This window comes from Entelurus aequoreus, linkage group LG07 (assembly GCF_033978785.1).
Source record: "Entelurus aequoreus isolate RoL-2023_Sb linkage group LG07, RoL_Eaeq_v1.1, whole genome shotgun sequence".
Classification (NCBI taxonomy): Eukaryota; Metazoa; Chordata; class Actinopteri; order Syngnathiformes; family Syngnathidae; genus Entelurus; species Entelurus aequoreus.
In genome coordinates this window covers 27,092,157-27,111,060 of record NC_084737.1, presented here as the reverse complement: position 1 = coordinate 27,111,060, position 18,904 = coordinate 27,092,157, and the positions used below count along the sequence as shown (strand labels likewise).

Genomic DNA, 18,904 nt, shown 5'->3' with positions numbered 1-18,904 from the left:
TCAAAGTCACGCCTACCTCAATCTCTCGGATTCTGTCTGCTCCAAAGTTTCACTCTTCCTTTGTGCTCGCTTCTAGAAGCACCAGTTCATCTTCCGTATATTGACCTTCAAAATAAGGTTGAGAATCCTCATTTGTCAAAAATCATTGTCTATTATCAAGTCTGCCATGATTTTATTTTTTTTAAACTTGTGCTTGTATCCGGAAGTAGGAACACACATTTTTTGTTGGAAGTCAGAAGTACGCTCCTATGGAAACGGGAAAAAATGCGCATAGGAAATGTGTTCCGGCAATAACTAAAATGACCAAAATTAGGTAAATATTATTTTACATATTGTTAAGAACGTATCTGTTACTACATTATTTTTATACCTGCAGTGTGTATATAACAATTTTGAGAAGAGTTTGGAAGTTGTTTTAGAGGGCTTTGAAGGCTACAACGGTGACTCGCATTAACCGCATCTTCCAAGCAATTTTAATCTCCCATCCATCCATCCATTTTCTACCACTTGTCCCTTTCGGGGTCGCGGGGGGTCGCTGAAGCCTATCTCAGCTGCATTTGGGCGGAAGGTAGTGTACACCCTGGACAAGTCGCCACCTCATCGCAGGGCCAACACAGATAGACAGACAACACTCACACTCACATTCACACACTAGGGCCAATTTAGTGTTTTTAATCTTTTATATCCTAAAAAATAAAAAGACGTGTGTTCTTGTCCTTCATAATGATTGTGAAATATCCAAAAAAGAGCAGTTTCCCTTTAAGTGACTAATGACAGATTGTAAGATGATTTTATTTCATATTACAGCTACTTTATATTAACTTTGTTTGCATGTTTACACACAAAAAATAAAAATAAGGTTATTGCATGTGTTTTAAAAAGCTGATTCTAACCAAATCTATTAATTATTAGTTGTTGTGCAATCAAACATATCAAGTATGTATAGGTGTGGTAATGTTGGATGAGTATACGGAGCCCTTCAGGAGTCTTGTGTATGGGCACCCAGAATTCGGTGCTGCGCCCCTGAGAGTGGAATGTGCCAAAAGGTGTGTCTCACGCCCTTTGTGCATGTACGATATTAATTAAAGACCCACCTTTGTTGTGAGCTTCCAGTTGTGACAAGGAATTGACAGCCACCTTGCACAAGGAGCAGTAAAGCAGCTTCTTTGCTTTGTCTTCCTCCGTCTCTGGGCCGGGTGGGCTGCCCGTGGCCCCTGACACCGGGGGCTGCTCTGAGTTGGGGAGGCTGCAGTCTGGCGAGGAGGAAGGGCTGGACGTGGCCAGGAGGGGGCACAAGGATGGGGAGTCCATTGGTGGGGTAGGTGGTGTGGTCAGAGGGGGCAAAGGTCCCGGGGCCAGCAGGGGCCCGTTTACCAGCGAAAGATCCTGTGTTTCATCTGCAAAGAGACCCAAATAAGTAAGGACGGTGTTCATAAGTCAGTAACAGGGATGTGCCGATCAATCGGCCACAGATCATTATTGGCCGATACGTGATGGCCAACAATAATAATTGTTTTTATTTTTATTTATTTATTTTTTAAATTATTAAATCAACATAGAAAAAACACAAGATACACTTTCAACTAGTGCATCAACCCAAAAAAAACCTCCCTCCCCCATTCAAACCCACTCACACAAAAGGGGTTGTTTCTTTCTGCTACCAATATTCTGGTTCCCACAACATGGACAACAATAATAATAATTTCTTTAAATGCCGATCACAAACGACAATCCTCTCTGGCTAATATTGTATTCATTTTTAGTCCCCTGGCTGCAAGCTCACAAGTGGTCTTGTGGTTAGAGTGTCCGCTCCGAGACTGGAAGGTCGTGAGATCCAACCCCGGCCGAGTCATAAGAAAGACTATAAAAATAGGACCCATTGCCTCCATGCTTGGCACTCAGCATCAAGGGTGGGAATTGGGGGTTAAATTACCAAATGATTCCCGAGCGTGGCGCACGCTGCTGCTCACTGTTCCCCTCACCTCTCAGGGGGTGAACATGGGGATGGGTCAAATGCAGAGGACAAATTTCACCACAACTAGTGTGTGTGACAATCAACTTAACTTCAAGCTAGCAGATAATTGTGGATCTCCATACACAGTGTGGAGACCCTCTCTGAAGTGACTAATAATCATCATTACGACAAATCAACTGCATTTCTTAAGATCTTAAGTCTCTGAAGTAATAGGACAAGGTAAACTTGTAGCATGACTGCTCCTGGCTTGTCTATATGTTTGTATTTGTTAATTTGAAGGACAATGTGCAGTTACATTAAAAAGATGGCTGCACCAGGATTTAGCACCATGCTAATTTTCATCTGTCGTTCTTTTAGGGCACATTTAACATCCACAATTAAAATTACACAGGATTAAAAATACATAACAAAATTGAAATTACTAAATGAAAAGCAATTTAAAATACAAGTGCAATTCAAAGAGAAAGGGTGAGTTACAAATCAGTGGTAGGTCAAGTTACAGTATTTTAGCAGCATCATTTAAAGGCCTACTGAAATGAATTTTTTTTATTTAAACGGGGATAGCAGATCCATTCTATGTGTCATACTTGATCATTTCGCAATATTGGCATATTTTTGCTGAAAGGATTTAGTAGAGAACATCGACGATAAAGTTCGCAACTTTTGGTCGCTGATAAAAAAAGCCTTGCCTGCACCGGAAGTAGCGTGACGTCGCAGGTTGAAGGGCTCCTCACATTTCCCCATTGTTTACACCAGCAGCGAGAGCGATTCGGACCGAGAAAGCGACGATTACCCCATTAATTTGAGCGAGGATGAAAGATTTGTGGATGAGGAACGTAAGAGTGAAGGACTAGAGTGCAGTGCAGGACATATCTTTTTTCGCTCTGACCGTAACTTAGGTAAAAGGGTTCATTGGATTCCACACCTTCTCCTTTTTCTATTGTGGATCACGGATTTGTCTTTTAAACCACCTCGGATATGAGAGTCGAGAACGCAAAATGGACATTCACAGTGACTTTTATCTCCACGACAATACATCGGTGAAGCACTTTAGCTACGGAGCTAACGTGATAGCATCATGCTTAAATGTAGATAGAAACAAAAGAAATAAGCCCCTGACTGGAAGGATAGACAGAAGATAAACAATACTACTATCAGGAGACACCGAACCAAACACTGGACCTGTAACCACACGGTTAATGCTGTGCCGCCTGTCGAAGCCTAGCAATGCTGTTGCTAACGACGCCATTGAAGCTAACTTAGCTACGGGACCTCGGCCGGGGTTTGAACTCACAACCTACCGATCTCAGGGCCAATAAGTTCCTTATTTTTCCTTATCCTCTCGTTGTGGGGCAGACTGGCTCGTACATGCTCGGTGGCCTTGTGGTTAGAGTGTCCACCCTGAGATCGGTAGGTGATGAGTTCAAACCCCGGCCGAGTCATACCAAAGACTATAAAAATGGGACCCATTACCTCCCTGCTTGGCACTCAGCATCAAGGATTGGAATTGGGGGTTAAATCACCAAAATGATTCCCGGGCGCGGCCACTGCTGCTGCTGCTGCTCACTGCTCCCCTCACCTCCCAGGGGGTGTAACAAGGAGATGGGTCAAATGCAGAGGGTAATTTCACCACACCTAGTGTGTGTGTGACTTTCAGTGGTACTTTAACTTTAACTTTTAACATGCATCTTCTGCTGTTGCCATTTCTAATACAAAGTAGCATACGGTTCTAACTTATATATGTCTGTAGACTGCATGAAAGCGCTAAAAACTACAACAAAAGGAATAAGCGGTAGAAAATGGATGGATGGATGGATGAATGGCTGATGGGGAGAAGACACATTTGAAGGGGAAGCCCGTAAAAAAGACCGCCCACAAAACGATACATCCTGATGAGAAGGTCAGAAAGTGGCTTTAAGATCGTCCGTAAAACATCTTTCACGCACATTGTTTCCTAAAGAACCCCCATTACATGTTATGTGCACCACAAGAAAGTGTTTTAAATGTAGAAAAAAAGAATATGACCCCTTTAAACAACACCAAGTGCTTAGTAGGGTTTTAGAAGTGTGGCTGGAACCATTTTGCAGCAGAAAGTAAGCAGATAAAAACATTGAAATTAACAAATAGATTAATAAGAGTTAGAGAGAGGATAATGTTACATCAAATGTTGGTGTGCCAGCATTGTAGCAGCCAGAAGTAAACGACATGTAAGAGGGAGGATCGATCCATAAATCGGTGGTGTCGACACCAAGGGTTGTATCAGTATATGATCGATACTAGAATGATTCTTTAATTGTTTTTGTCAATGTTTACAAATTCAGAGAACATATCGCTAGACACAGGAGGACTTTGAGGGCAGACATAATATCAATGAGCAATAAATAGTCGTTTTTTGAAATTTTGTTTAGTTATTGAGCACAATTGACTTTGAGTTGCCCAAACAAATGAATGTCAGAATCAGAATCAGAATAGTTTTTATTGCCATTGTTTGAGAACGGGTTCACAAACTAGGATTTTTTCTTGGTACAATCGTGCAACATAAAACACATAACACAGAATAGGTAATAAAATGAGCTGTAACTGAGCTATAAAATGAGCTGTAACTGAGCTAAATAAATGTATAAATAAATACATGTAATAAAAATAAGGAACTTGTTTAAATATAGTGTTGATATTGTTAAATTGTCAATAGCACTCACCATAAATAAACTGAAACATTTACAGTTAATACATGACATCCGTAATGGAATCAGCAGATCTCACTCATGGATGATGGGTATCAGAATCAGCAACATAAATCCCTTACAGGAACATTCCTAGTCAGTAAAGATAAAAAAGTCAACATCAAGTGTCTCACTGTGGTATGAATGTGTTTGAATGTGGTGAAGCGAGTGTCAAGAGAAACCACACTAATAACCATGTGGAGATCACAGAAACAGCATAAAATGCTTGCAGGTGGATGTAAAACCTGCACATGCCAGAAGTGATGAAAAATTGTTTATTTGAATTTCAATTTGACATCAAAATGACAAGCATACATATTTCCAGCCTGCACGGGATGGGTTTAAGATGTTTTTTTGGTTTTTCATTTGATTGAAAAGTTTATTCGAGTGAGAAAACCCCACAACCGTTGCTCTTTGCTTTGCTGCAGCCAAGGCATGGCACACGCTTTGACACAGGGCAGGGCAGGAAGTGCAAAGAAAATGTAATGAAGTGAGACGTCCCTTGACTCAGTGTTTCCCGTCTCTGTATTTAGCATTTCTTCCTGTCTTTTTCTGCATTTCTATGGATGTTTAATCAAATAACCTGTGTAAACATAGAGATCTATACACATGTTTCTGATCAGCCTACGCCATGCCTGTGGTATTCTTGGGTGTTGTCTGAATAATACGCCCTAAATCTGGGTAAGTTACTCAGCCCTCCACCCCCAATGAGGAGGGACCATTAACTGCACTGGAATGAGTGCCAAATGCAGCACCATGGTAAACACTCCCACCAACTAGATTATGGCATTAAAGATATTTGTGGCAAGAAAACAGCTTGTGATTTAAACTGCCTAATTGCTTTTTCAAGATTCCTACATGTTTTGTCATGACATCGAGGCCACAGTGTGCTGATATATTTATTCCCTATGGGATCATTTTGGAGTTATGTAAAAGGAAACTACATTTACAGTTTGATGACATCACATCTGATGAACACGCCATAGTGAGAGCTTTCCATTCCGCTGTTTTCCAACATCGCAATCTTCTCTCTTTCCGTACAGGTTCAGAGGTTTCCAGCTGTAGAGCTGCTGGCTGAAGTGTGTTGTCAAACAGATGTTAGTTCTCACTTGGTTTTGGTAGAAATGGAGCCCTCTCATCTGTCCAATTCTCTGAGGCCAGTTGACAGCCTTTGCATGGCAAATATGTGCTGGCTGCTTGCAGACCTCTGCCTTCAAACTCACGCACATTCTAAACTCAATTTACACATGCACGCACACACCCAAATCCAGAATCCATAAAATGTGATTTTAATTAAAGCTGGGAGGAACAGTGACGACAAAGGAGACATGGAACTGTGCCATAACAAACATCACATCCGGTCATAGCAGGATGTCTCCTAGCTCTTTGAACGAGGTCATCTAGAGGCTAAACTCTTCTTGGCAACACTCAGAGAAGTCATTTTTTGTCATTGTCAGTGGCTCTGATCTTTACGCCGCGGATTAACTCAGGATTTACCCATAATTGTGTTTGTTTAAAACAAGTCTCTGTCGGTCGGTAAGTGCTCTCTAGAAAGCATAGATGTTCTCCGGCTCTAATTAAAGACTGATAAGTGACCTTCCTTCCTGATAGTCGGCCTCAACTCCAAACAGGAGAAATATTCACTGAAGGGGGGGAGGTCAACAAATGGGGTTAACACAGTCCAGATGCTTTATACTAGCCTTGTCTGTCTGCATTCATTTAATCCACCTCAGGAAATTAAAGTTATGGATCATATGTGGTCTGCTTGTTGGTAAAGTCGTGGTATTCAAAAGAGAACCATTTAGTTTGAACCCAAAAAATGCCAATTGTTTGCTAGGAGTCTATGTTGAGCCAGATGCTAAAAGTGTAACCCTATCCCTCAAAGCTTCTTGGAAATGCAGAAACATGGGGATTATCAAATTATAGAGCAGAAGGGTACACCGCAAGCATATACAGTACGATTGTTTAGTACTGTGCACAGAATATTTGCTGTGAACTTCCCCATTGGAATTCATGCACCCTATCTGCACATGCATATGAATCCAATGAAGGCAAATACTTAAAATGTGCATTGAATGACTCTTAAACATGAGTACAAACGTCACACTGAATTACGATATATTTTTGTATTTTGTCATTTAAAGGCCTACTGAAATGAAATGTTTTTATTTAAACGGGGATAGCAGATCCATTCTATGTGTCATACTTGATCATTTCGCGATATTGCCATATTTTTGCTGAAAGGATTTAGTATAGAACAACGACGATAAAGTTCGCAACTTTTGGTCGCTGATAAAAAAAAGCCTTGCCTATACCGGAAGTAGCGTGACGTCACAGGAGGTAGGATTCCTCACAATTCCCCGTTGTTTACAATGGAGCGAGAGAGATTTGGACCGAGAAAGCGACGATTACCCCATTAATTTGAGCGAGGATGAAAGATTCGTGGATGAGGAATGTTAGAGTGAAGGACTAGAGGCAGTGCAGGGTGTATCTTTTTTTCGCTCTGACCGTAACTTAGTACAAGGGCTCATTGGATTCCACACACTCTCCTTTTTCTATTGTGGATCACGGATTTGTATTTTAAACCACCTCGGATACTATATCCTCTTGAAAATGAGAGTCGAGAATGCGAAATGGACATTTACAATGAGGAATGTGGAATTGTTCGATGAAAACAGAGCAGTTTGTATGGTGACACATTGGGTACGAATACTTCCGTTGCCGTCGTGACGTCACGCACAAACATCATCATATCGAAACGTTTTCAGCCGGAAGTTTGCCGGGAAATTTAAAATTGCACTTTATAAGTTAACCCGGCCGTATTGCCATGTGTTGCAATGTTAAGATTTCATCATTGATTTATAAACTATCAGACTGCGTTGTCGGTAGTAGTGGGTTTCAGTAGGCCTTTGATATATATGTTTCACACAACAAACAATCAATTGTATTTTTTATGGGGGTATTTTTACGATAACCTAATGAATCATACTTTAGATTGTTTAGTTCTCTTAAATTACTAAATACAAAAGAATAGCATATATTTGGTGTAATGGTTATACTCATGTAAAAGATTCCTTCAATTCACCATGACATCTTCACATTCCTTGGATTCATACTGTATGCATGGTGAGATGTAGGGAATGCATGAATTCCAATGTGGAGCATGTCCCGCTGAAACACCGGTTCTTGGCATAAACGCTCTATGTGGTTGTTAGGGCCACACAACTACTGAGGGTTGTTAATTTGAAAGGCTCTGACCACATCCCAGTCAATTTTTTTGTTTATATTGTTGTGCTCGTAGCGTGAAAGCTAGACAACTAGAAGTATAGTTGACACACAAAAACGTGTGCGTCGTTTATTCCTCAAAGCACAAGCAAGAATGCACGCTTTCATCACAAACACTCAAATATCGCGGGAACAACAAACCCCCACCTGTGTGAGAATCTACTGACGGCCACTTAAAGGGGCCGCACCGAATTACTCTTAACTGCACACAAAGAACAACATTGTCATGTACACAATGGAACAGTACGGTGCATGATGATGACTAAGTCAAATAACAGGTGTGGTGAATTATGTCCTTAAAATCAACCGCTACACACGTCCCCCCCAGAATTCGCCATCACAAAAGGAAAACAAACTGTCAATAGACAGGGGCACGGACGGGCCGACCAGACCGGGTGCGCCGGACTGGTACAAACGCCGGGGAGTCAGTAGGGGGGACCGGAAGGGTACCTGTACTGTCTAAGGTCCCGGGGGCCTGCGTAGAAGGATGCACAACATTATCATGGGGCCTAGGTAGAGCGGGCGGACGACCCCGGCGCGGGGGTACGGCCGTAGTAACCGGCTGACTAAGATCCAAGTGGGCGGCTTTCAGCCGGTCCACCGTGATCTTTTCAGACGTCCAACAGAAAATGCTTATCTCCGCTCTCTAGGACGCGAAATGGCCCATCGTAAGGAGGCTGCAGGGGACCGCGGTGGGCGTCGTGGCGGACAAAAACAAACGCTGCTCCCCTCAAGGAAGCGGGAACATAAGACGGCGTAAGGCCGTGTTGAGAAGTGGGGATGGGGGAAAAACTCTTGGCGGCATCGAGGAGAGCAGCTCGCTGCTTACCGGCGGACCAAGGTGCCGTCGTGCTAGGAATAAAGTCACCTGGCACCCGCAGGGGCTGGCCATACACCAACTCTGCCGAGGAAAATTGCAAGTCTTCCTTGGGGGCAGTCCGAAGCCCCAGCATCACCCAAGGGAGCTTGTCTACCCAAGCGCTGTCCTTCAAGGACGCCCTAAGCGCTGCCTTCATGGACCTGTGAAATCGCTCACACATACCATTGGCCTGCGGGTGATACGCCGTCGTGTGGTGGAGTTTCACTCCCAAGCTCTCGGCCACAGCGGCCCAGAGCTCAGAAGTGAACTGAGTGCCCCGGTCGGATGATATGTCCGATGGGGTACCGAAACGGGCAACCCACGTACCAATGAACGCGCGCGCCACCTCCGCGGAGGTGGCGGACGTCAGAGGTACTGCCTCCGGCCAGCGGGTGGTCCTGTCGACTATCGTGAGGAGGTATGTGCAGCCGCGTGAGGACGGGAGAGGCCCGACCAGGTCCACATTGACATGGTCAAAACGGCGCTCCGGAACCGTAAACGGTGCCAGTGGGGCCCGCGTGTGGCAGTGCACTTTTGAGCGCTGGCATGCCACACATGTGGAAGCCCAGTCCCTAACGTCTTTCTTCAGGCCACGCCAGACAAATTTTGCAGCAACCAGCCGCTGGGAAGGTTTCCTCCCAGGGTGGGAAAGGCCGTGGATGGAGTCGAACACACGCCGCCTCCAAATGGCGGGCACAAGGGGCCGTGGCCGACCGGTAGCGACGTCACAAAAGAGCGTAACCCCTGTGTCCTCAAATGGGACCTCAGACAACCGTAACCCTGTGGCTGCAGCCTTCAAAGCTTGGATGTCCGGGTCATCGGCCTGGTCAACTGCCATTTGTGCAAAATCGAGCCCCACATGGACAGCGCTCGCGACGGCTCGGGAAAGGCAATCAGCAACGACATTGCTCTTACCAGCAAGGTGCTGGATGTCCGTCGTGAACTCTGAGACGTAGGAGAGGTGCCTCTGTTGCCGAGCCGACCATGGTTCAGCCGTCTTAGCCATCGCGAAAGTGAGGGGTTTGTGGTCCACAAAAACTGTGAAAGGCCGGCCTTCAAGCAACAAACGGAAATGGCGTATGGCCAGATAGAGGCCAAGGAGCTCACGGTCAAATGTGCTATATTTCCGCTCGCAAGGGCGCAACTGCCTGCTAAAGAAAGCCAAAGGTTGCCAAGTGCCACCCGCCCACTGCTCATGCACTGCACCTACAGCATATTCTGACGCGTCCGTGGTGATTGCAATAGGAGCATCGGGTAATGGGTGTGCCAACAGGGTAGCGTTAGCGAGAGCAGACTTGACCCCCAAAAAAGCACTGTGCCGCGCGTCAGACCAGTCTACCATGTCCTTGGGAGCAGCTCCTTTAAGAGCATCATACAGCGGCCGCATGAGGTCAGCTGCCCGGGGAATGAAACGATGGTAAAAATTCACCATGCCAAGGAACTCCTGGAGAGCCTTAACCGTGAGAGGTGCTCGCGACCAGGATATCGTCCAAATAGACAAACAGAAACGGCAAATCACGTAAAACAGAGTCCATCAACCGCTGGAAAGTCTGTGCGGCACTCTTAAGGCCAAAAGGCATACGTAAAAATTCAAACAGTCCAAATGGGGTGATGACCGCTGTCTTCGGGATATCAAAGGGGTGGACCGGCTCTTGATGATAGCCCCGGACGAGATCTACCTTAGAAAACACAGTTTTCCCAGCGAGGTTGGCGGAAAAATCTTGTATGTGGGGGACCGGATAACGGTCCGGGGTAGTCGCGTCGTTGAGTCTGCGGTAATCACAGCATGGCCGCCAACCACCTCCGGGCTTCTCCACCATGTGGAGGGGCGACGCCCACGGGCTGTCTGAGCGGCGAATGATCCCGAGGCGTTCCATGGTCTCGAATTCAGCCCTAGCGATGGAGAGCTTAGCAGGGTCCAGGCGCCGGGCTCGTGCGTGCGCATGGGGGCCCGTGGTGGCAATGTGGTGTTCCACACCATGCTTGGCGGTAGATGACGAGAACGTGGGCTGCGCCAGGGTGGGGAACTCAGCGAGGAGGCGCAGAAAAACGTCTGCGGTGGGTAGCATGCTGGAAAGCCTGATGGAGTTCGTCGCGCTGAGACTGCACTTGTACGAGCAGAACGTAATCGCATCCACCAAACGCCTGTTTTTTACATCCACAAGTAGGCCGAAAGCACAGAGAAAATCTGCACCGATGAGCGGCACCGTCACTTTAGCAGTCACAAAGTTCCAACTGAAACGCTGTCCACCAAAACACAGTTCCACGTACCGTATTCCATAAGTGCGGATAGGGCTGCCATTGGCCGCTTCCATGGGGGGGCCATGTGACTCAGACAGCATGTCCAACCTTGATGCTGGCAGGACGCTCCTCTGCGCGCCGGTGTCACACAGGAACTGTCGTCCAGAGAGGGAGTCCTGGATGAAGAGCAGCCTGCCAGTACTGCCGACGCTCATGGCCACTGCTGAGCGCCGGCCCCGGCGTTTTCCGGCGGTGGTCCACGAAAACTGCACGGGGGACGTCACCGCCTAGTTTTGGTCCCGAACTTTGCGTGGAAAAAACATAGTCCAGAATCCGGTTGCCGCCTTGGGGGCGCAGCAGCAGCAGCAGCAGCGAGAGTGGAAGAATCTGCCACGGGTCTTTCTGTCTCAGCCGGAAGGAATGCAGCCACATAGGCCGGTTGGGAAGCTAAAAAAAACTTATCAGCTTCAGCAGCTAGTTCGCGGCAGTCCGAAATGGTGGTGTTGGCTAAAGCAGCCCGCACCTGAGTAGGCAGGAGTCTCAGGAAAAACTGCACGAAGAAGAATCCAGGTCTGTGCTCACCTAAGAGTCCTAGCATGTTGTTCATTAGTTCAGAGGGCTTGCAATCGCCAAGCCCCTGCAACGAAAAAAGGCGATTAGCTCGCTCCGCGTCGGAAAGATGAAATGTCTGTAAGAGGTGAGCCTTCAACGTGAGGTACTTGTTCCTCTCCGGTGGGTGCGTAATGGCGTTAACCACTCTGGTCGCTGTCGCGCTCCCGAGGGAGGGCACGACATAATAAAACTTAGTGTCGTCCTCGGTGATACCACGCAGGGCAAACTGTGCCTCGGCCTGGGCAAACCATGCGGTTGCGGAAGTTTCCCAGAACTCGGGCAGCTTTAGATGGTCGATAAAAATCACTGAATCCGTTCAGTGAAGCGTCGGGGTCACCAATGTTGTGCTCGTAGCGTGAAAGCTAGACAACTTGAAGTATAGTTGACACACAAAAACGTGTGCGTCGTTTATTCCTCAAAGCACAAGCAAGAATGGACGCTTTCATCACAAACACTCAAATATCACGGGAACAACAAACCCCCACCTTTGTGAGAATCTACTAACGGCCACTTAAAGGGGCCGCACCGAATTACTCGCTCTTAACTGCACACAAAGAACAACATTGTCATGTACACAATAGAACAGTACGGTGCATGATGATGACAAAGTCAAATAACAGGTGTGGTGAATTATGTCCTTAAATCAACCGCTACAATATATTCAATATCTAGAAACATTTGGAACCCTGGAGGTTTAAATTAGATTAGCAAATTCTAAAATCAAACCCTACCGTAATAATTAAGAATAACTGCACTTTTTTCATCCAAAACCCCTAAGTGCCACAGGAACGCACATGTCTTTCTCTTTTCTGTGCGTTCCAGATAGTGAAAATTTGCTAGCAAGAGGCGACTAACAATGCCGGCAACAAAGAGTCATCTATAGAGCCCTCTAGAAAAACAACCAAACCTGCTAACAATGCTCTATTTAAATGCAATGACCTGCATATTAACAGAGCTAGGGCGACATTGTTATTGTAAGAACCTACGCAGAGGAACTACTTTTAGTAAATTTTAGGACACTTACACTGCTCCCTCAGCCATAGTGAGAATACATTTATCTACTGCTCCCTATGTCTAGCATTAAAAGATTACAGTTGGTACAAAATGCGGCTGCTAGACTTTTGACAAAAACAAGAAAGTTTGATCATATTACGCCTATACTGGCTCACTTGCACTGGCTTCCTGTGCACTTAAGATGCGACTTTAAGGTTTTACTACTTATGTATAAAATACTACACGGTCAAGCTCCTGCCTATCTTGCCGATTGTATTGTACCATATGTCCCGACAAGAAATCTGCGTTCAAAGAACTCCGGCTTATTAGTGATTCCCAGAGCCCCAAAAAAGTCTGCGGGCTATAGAGCGTTTTCTATTCGGGCTCCAATACTATGGAATACCCTCCCGGTAAAAGTTAGAGATGCTACCTCAGTAGAAGCATTTAAGTCCCATCTTAAAACTCATGTGTATACTCTAGCCTTTAAATAGACTCCCTTTTTAGACCAGTTGATCTGCCGTTTCTTTTCTTTTCTTTTCTCCTCTGCTCCCCTCTCCCTTATGGAGGGGGAGTTGCACAGGTCCGGTGGCCACGGATGAAGTGCTGGTTGTCCAGAGTCGGGACCCGGGGTGGACCGCTAGCCTGTGCATCGGTTGGGGACATGTCTACTGGGGTGAGTTTTCCTTCCCCGTATGTGGGCTCTGTACCGAGGATGTCGTTGTGGCTTGTACAGCCCTTTGAGACACTTGTGATTTAGGGCTGTATAAATAAACATTGATTGATTGATTGATACTGAGCTGCTGCTGCTGAATCACCTTTGAATTGTACTTGTATTGTAGAAAGTTGTGGCCATAAGCCAAGAAGTTGGTGAACTTTAAAATTACATTTAATCCAGACTAAAAGGAAAGATGGGAAGATGCGGCAAGATGCTTTTTTCCTCGTTTTTACCTGAGGAGTGAGGATTAAGATGAATTCATCTACTAAAGGGGAGCACAAATTTGTGCTGAAAGATACAACCATCTCATCAGTCGCCATCCCATTGAGAGCGGACTGTATAGGTCACTATGGTGTTGTGTTTGTATTTTCATGTTAAGTAGTAGTTGTGTCATCGGATTTGCGGCCTCATGTTTTGGACACTCGGGTGAAGAGAGGGGCGGAGCTTTCTACCGATCACCACCTGGTGGTGAGTTGGCTGCGATGGTGGGGGAGGATGCCGGACAGACCTGGCAGGCCCAAACGCATTGCGAGGGTCTGCTGGGAACATCTGGCAGAGTCTCCTGTCAGAGAGAGTTTCAATTCCCACCTCCGGAAGAACTTTGAACATGTCACGAGGGAGGTGCTGGACATTGAGTCCGAGTGGACCATGTTCCGCACCTCTATTGTCGAGGTGGCTGATTGGAGCTGTGGCCGCAAGGTAGTTGGTGCCTGTCGTGGCGGTAATTCTAGAACCCGTTGGTGGACACCGGCGGTGAGGGATGCCGTCAAGCTGAAGAAGGAGTCCTATCGGGTTCTTTTGGCTAATGGGACTCCTGAGGCAGCGGACAGGTACCGACAGGCCAAGCGGTGTGCGGCTTCAGCGGTCGCGGAGGCAAAAACTCGGACATGGGAGGAGTTCGGCGAGGCCATGGAAAACGACTTCCGGACGGCTTCGAAGCGATTTTGGACCACCATCCGCCGCCTCAGGAAGGGGAAGCAGTGCACTGTCAACACCGTGTATGGTGCGGATGGTGTTCTGCTGACCTCGACTGCGGATGTTGTGGATCGGTGGAGGGAATACTCAATCCCACCGACACGTCTTCCTATGAGGAAGCAGTGCCTGGGGAATCTGTGGTGGGCTCTCCTATTTCTGGGGCTGAGGTTGCTGAGGTAGTTAAAAAGCTCCTCGGTGGCAAGGCCCCGGGGGTGGATGAGATCCGCCCGGAGTTCCTTAAGGCTCTGGATGCTGTGGGGCTGTCTTGGTTGACAAGACTCTGCAGCATCGCGTGGACATCGGGGGCGGTACCTCTGGATTGGCAGGCCGGGGTGGTGGTTCCTCTCTTTAAGAAGGGGAACCGGAGGATGTGTTCCAACTATCGTGGGATCACACTCCTCAGCCTTCCCGGTAAGGTCTATTCGGGTGTACTGGAAAGGAGGCTACGCCGGATAGTCGAACCTCGGATTCAGGAGGAACAGTGTGGTTTTCGTTCTGGTCGTGGAACTGTGGACCAGCTCTATACTCTCGGCAGGGTCCTTGAGGGTGCATGGGAGTTTGCCCAACCAGTCTACATGTGCTTTGTGGACTTGGAGAAGGAATTCGACCGTGTCCTTCGGGAGGTCCTGTGGGGAGTGCTCAGAGAGTATGGGGTATCGGACTGTCTGATTGTGGCTGTCCGCTCCCTGTACGATCAGTGTCAGAACTTGGTCCGCATTTCCGGCAGTAAGTCGGACACGTTTCCAGTGAGGGTTGGACTCCGCCAAGGCTGCCCTTTGTCACCGATTCTGTTCATAACTTTTATGGACAGAATTTCTAGGCGCAGTCAAGGCGTTGAGGGGATCCGGTTTGGTGGCTGCAGGATTAGGTCTCTGCTTTTTGCAGATGATGTGGTCCTGATGGCTTCATCTGGCCAGGATCTTCAGCTCTCACTGGATCGGTTCGCAGCCGAGTGTGAAGCGACTGGGATGAGAATCAGCACCTCCAAGTCCGAGTCCCAGGTTCTTGCCCGGAAAAGGGTGGAGTGCCATCTCCGGGTTGGGGAGGAGACCCTGCCCCAAGTGGAGGAGTTCAAGTACCTAGGAGTCTTGTTCACGAGTGAGGGAAAAGTGGATCGTGAGATCGACAGGCGAATCGGTGCGGTGTCTTCAGTAATGCGGACGCTGTATAGGTCCGTTGTGGTGAAGAAGGAGCTGAGCCGGAAGGCAAAGCTCCCAATTTACCGGTCGATCTACGTTCCCATCCTCACCTATGGTCATGAGCTTTGGGTCATGACCGAAAGGACAAGATCACGGGTACAGGCGGCCGAAATGAGTTTCCTCCGCCGGGTGGCGGGGATCTCCCTTAGAGATAGGGTGAGAAGCTCTGCCATCCGGGGGGAGCTCAAAGTAAAGCCGCTGCTCCTCCACATCGAGAGGAGCCAGATGAGGTGGTTCGGGCATCTGGTCAGGATGCCACCCGAACGCCTCCCTCGGGAGGTGTTTAGGGCACGTCCAACCGGTAGGAGGCCACGAGGAAGACCCAGGACACGTTGGGAAGACTATGTCTCCCGGCTGGCCTGGGAACGCCTCAGGATCCCCCGGGAGGAGCTGGACGAAGTGGCTGGGGAGAGGAAAATCTGGGCTTCCCTGCTTAGGCTGCTGCCCCCGCGACCCGACCTCGGATAAGCGGAAGAAGATGGATGGATGGATGGATGGATGTTTAGTACTCAGCATTACTTCTACATGATGCTTAGTGTTTCACTATAGCTGGATCTGTTTATCACTGTCAATACATGGACTTTGGGGTTTGTTTTCCCGGAATGCAAAGGAAAGTTGGCGCGTGCAAGGCGTGTGAGTAAGGACATCCTTTAATTATTACTATAAAAAAGGAACAAAAGGCAAGGCGGAAGTACAAAAACTTGGCTAATGAAACAAAAACTTGCACAAAGGCAAAAACTATGAACATGAAGCAAAACGTCACTAACTGTGGCATTAATAACAAAAACTTACTTGGCATGGAACTATGGAAACATGGGTAGTAGAAGTCATCAGAGGTAAACAGGGGTCACAGAGTTAATGACCGACCAACAGAAAATGAAAAGCTTAAATAACACAGACATGATTAACAACAGGTGCGTGAGTGCAAATGAATCAGGTGTGTGACATGAGGACAGGTGAAAACTAATGGGTTGTCATGGAAACAAAACAGGGAGTGAAAAAACAGGAATGACAAAATCCAAAGAAGCACATGGCCAAACAAAACATGATCACACAGACATGACAATCACCCAGCTTACAATTTGATTCAGGCTAAAAAAGATAAGGTTCTGGATCCTAATTTGTCCCAAAGTAGTCGTCGTTAGCTCTCATGGAGTCCGTCATGATTGGTGGTAGTTGATATTGTGGTAGTTGAAACAGCGATTGGTTCTATAAACGTTGTGAAATCAATGTGCCCAGGAAATAAGTTACACTATTCCTTAAAATGACCAAGATAGTGTAAATATTACATGTTATCATGATTGTGCCTGTTATTATAATATACTTACAGCGCCATTGTTGGTGTTTTTTTTCTTTAGATGTTTTTAGAGGGCTTTATATGTGGAATATATCATATAGCTGCCTCTTGCTGGCATTTGTTTTAGTTTTTAGAATGCACAGAAAAGAGAAAACTAGTTGTTGTCTCACACAGGGATTTCCAAAAAAGTGTAGTTCCCCTTTAAAGATCGGAATGGGGCCTCAAAACAAAATCTTGGGCCACAAAAAAACCTAGAGCCGCCACTGCTTTCAGTAGTAACATTCAAGGAAATGTGGAATACATACAGTATACATGTTACGTTGTCGTGGCATTGTGATGCCGGAGGTCGTCTTTTCAAGATCCAGAGGAACGTCAGGAAGCAGCTTGCAAGTGAGAAGAATTACTTATTCTAGATGCAGACAAAAATATGCTGCGCGGTGCCCACGGCACGGAAAACAAAAAGGATAGCCCAAAAGATGCTAGTAAAAATACGGACTCTGAGTGTAAACGAGAACACAACTTTGTTGCATGGGAGCAAACAAAACCAGGCTAGAGGATGAATTAAATAGCTCTCTGATTAGTGCCCGGGAACAGGTGAGCGTCCCGAACACTAACCAGAGGCAGGTGAGAGTAATCTGCCGTCATGGCAACTGCAACACACAAACTCAAAGGTGCTGAAAACCCAAGTGAATCGAAAACGCAAATAAACTATGATCTGGGCACCGGATCCTCACAATACAGACTAAAAGTGTATTTTTTAGAGGTAAAACACTACTTAAAGCACCAGTAAAGAAAATGTATGATACAAAATACAGTTTATACAAGCACTATGTAAAACATACAAGCTCGTCAACCAACAGTTTTATACCAACAACTAATCCTGAATGATTTATGAGATTCAAAACCAAATGCTGGGCTAGGGAGAGCTGATCTTCATTCATAATGCAGGTGAGTACTATTTGTCCTCTGTCTGGCCTAAGTGTGAACTCAGACTCTCACACGAAACCTAGGAAACAATATATTTTTTTCATCTTTTTTAGAATGTTTCCGTTATAAATGAAGGACGTGTAAAGAGTGTCTGTGACAATTCATCCAAATACCCAAAAGCTTTAAAAGCAAGAACCCTGTGTCACTTAATACTTCATTCTGTAGTCATGCGTTTGTCATGCAACCTATAGCTCTCACATGAAAGTCATCTGTTTAATTGACCTTGGGTGTGTGTGCCTGTGAGGGTGCGTGTGGACTAAATGGTGCAACAATAACAAGGGCCTTCATTAGAGGGGGCGTATCAGACAGCAGAGGGATACAGATGGGGGGGGGACAGGGTGAAGTCAAGTTTGTCTCCCTTCATGTTAACAGCTGCCTGCCCATCACTGGAGGCCTAAGCCAAACCCCCAGCTCGCCATGCCAAATCCCTCAAAGCAAAGCGTCTCCATTTGTGGGCGGTCCCTGACCAGAGGCCCTGCTCTGACTTCTCATTGTTGTTTGCCACATATTTTGGTGTAATGACCTCTGCTAGATGGAGACACTGAATACGAAATACTCTGTTCACACATGGTCATTGTAAAGTTGTGAGAATGATTCAGTAGAGTAGAGTAGTAGAGACCTCAGCCACTGTTGAACTGTTCAACTGTTGAATGCTTCTTCTAACATACAAATAAAATAAACTGACTTTTGTTTATTTTGCTTGTCTGGCCATGTGTTAGTTTGCCGACTACTCTGTAGTTCAGTGAGAATGATGCAAGATGTTTGCCTTTGGCAGACTAGATTCCTTTGTACGTTAGAAAGTCAATCCCCTCCATACTTTATCAAGAGAATGAAATTGTTTGGGTTTTTCATTGGTATCATGAACACTAACTAACTTACTCACTTGTAGAAATCATAACCCTACCTATTGTATTCAGTCTCGTCCAGGGGTATCAAACGTACGACCCGAGAGCCGGATCAGGCCCGCGAACAGGTTTTATCCCTCCCGCGAGATGAGTTTGCTAAGTATAAAAATGTACCTGAAATTTTTTAATGCAATAAAC

General features: G+C 46.3%; 1 protein-coding gene across 5 annotated transcripts in view; it reads right to left on the bottom strand.

Annotated features, from left to right (window-relative positions):
* znf385a (zinc finger protein 385A) overlaps window positions 1–18,904 on the bottom strand; it is a 182,595-nt gene that overhangs the window by 17,771 nt on the left and 145,920 nt on the right. For all 5 annotated transcript variants that reach the window (XM_062053083.1, XM_062053085.1, XM_062053081.1 and 2 more), the window contains one exon: window positions 1,095–1,397. In XM_062053083.1, coding sequence (XP_061909067.1) covers window positions 1,095–1,397 — 303 coding nt within the window. The remainder of the gene's footprint in view (window positions 1–1,094; window positions 1,398–18,904) is intronic.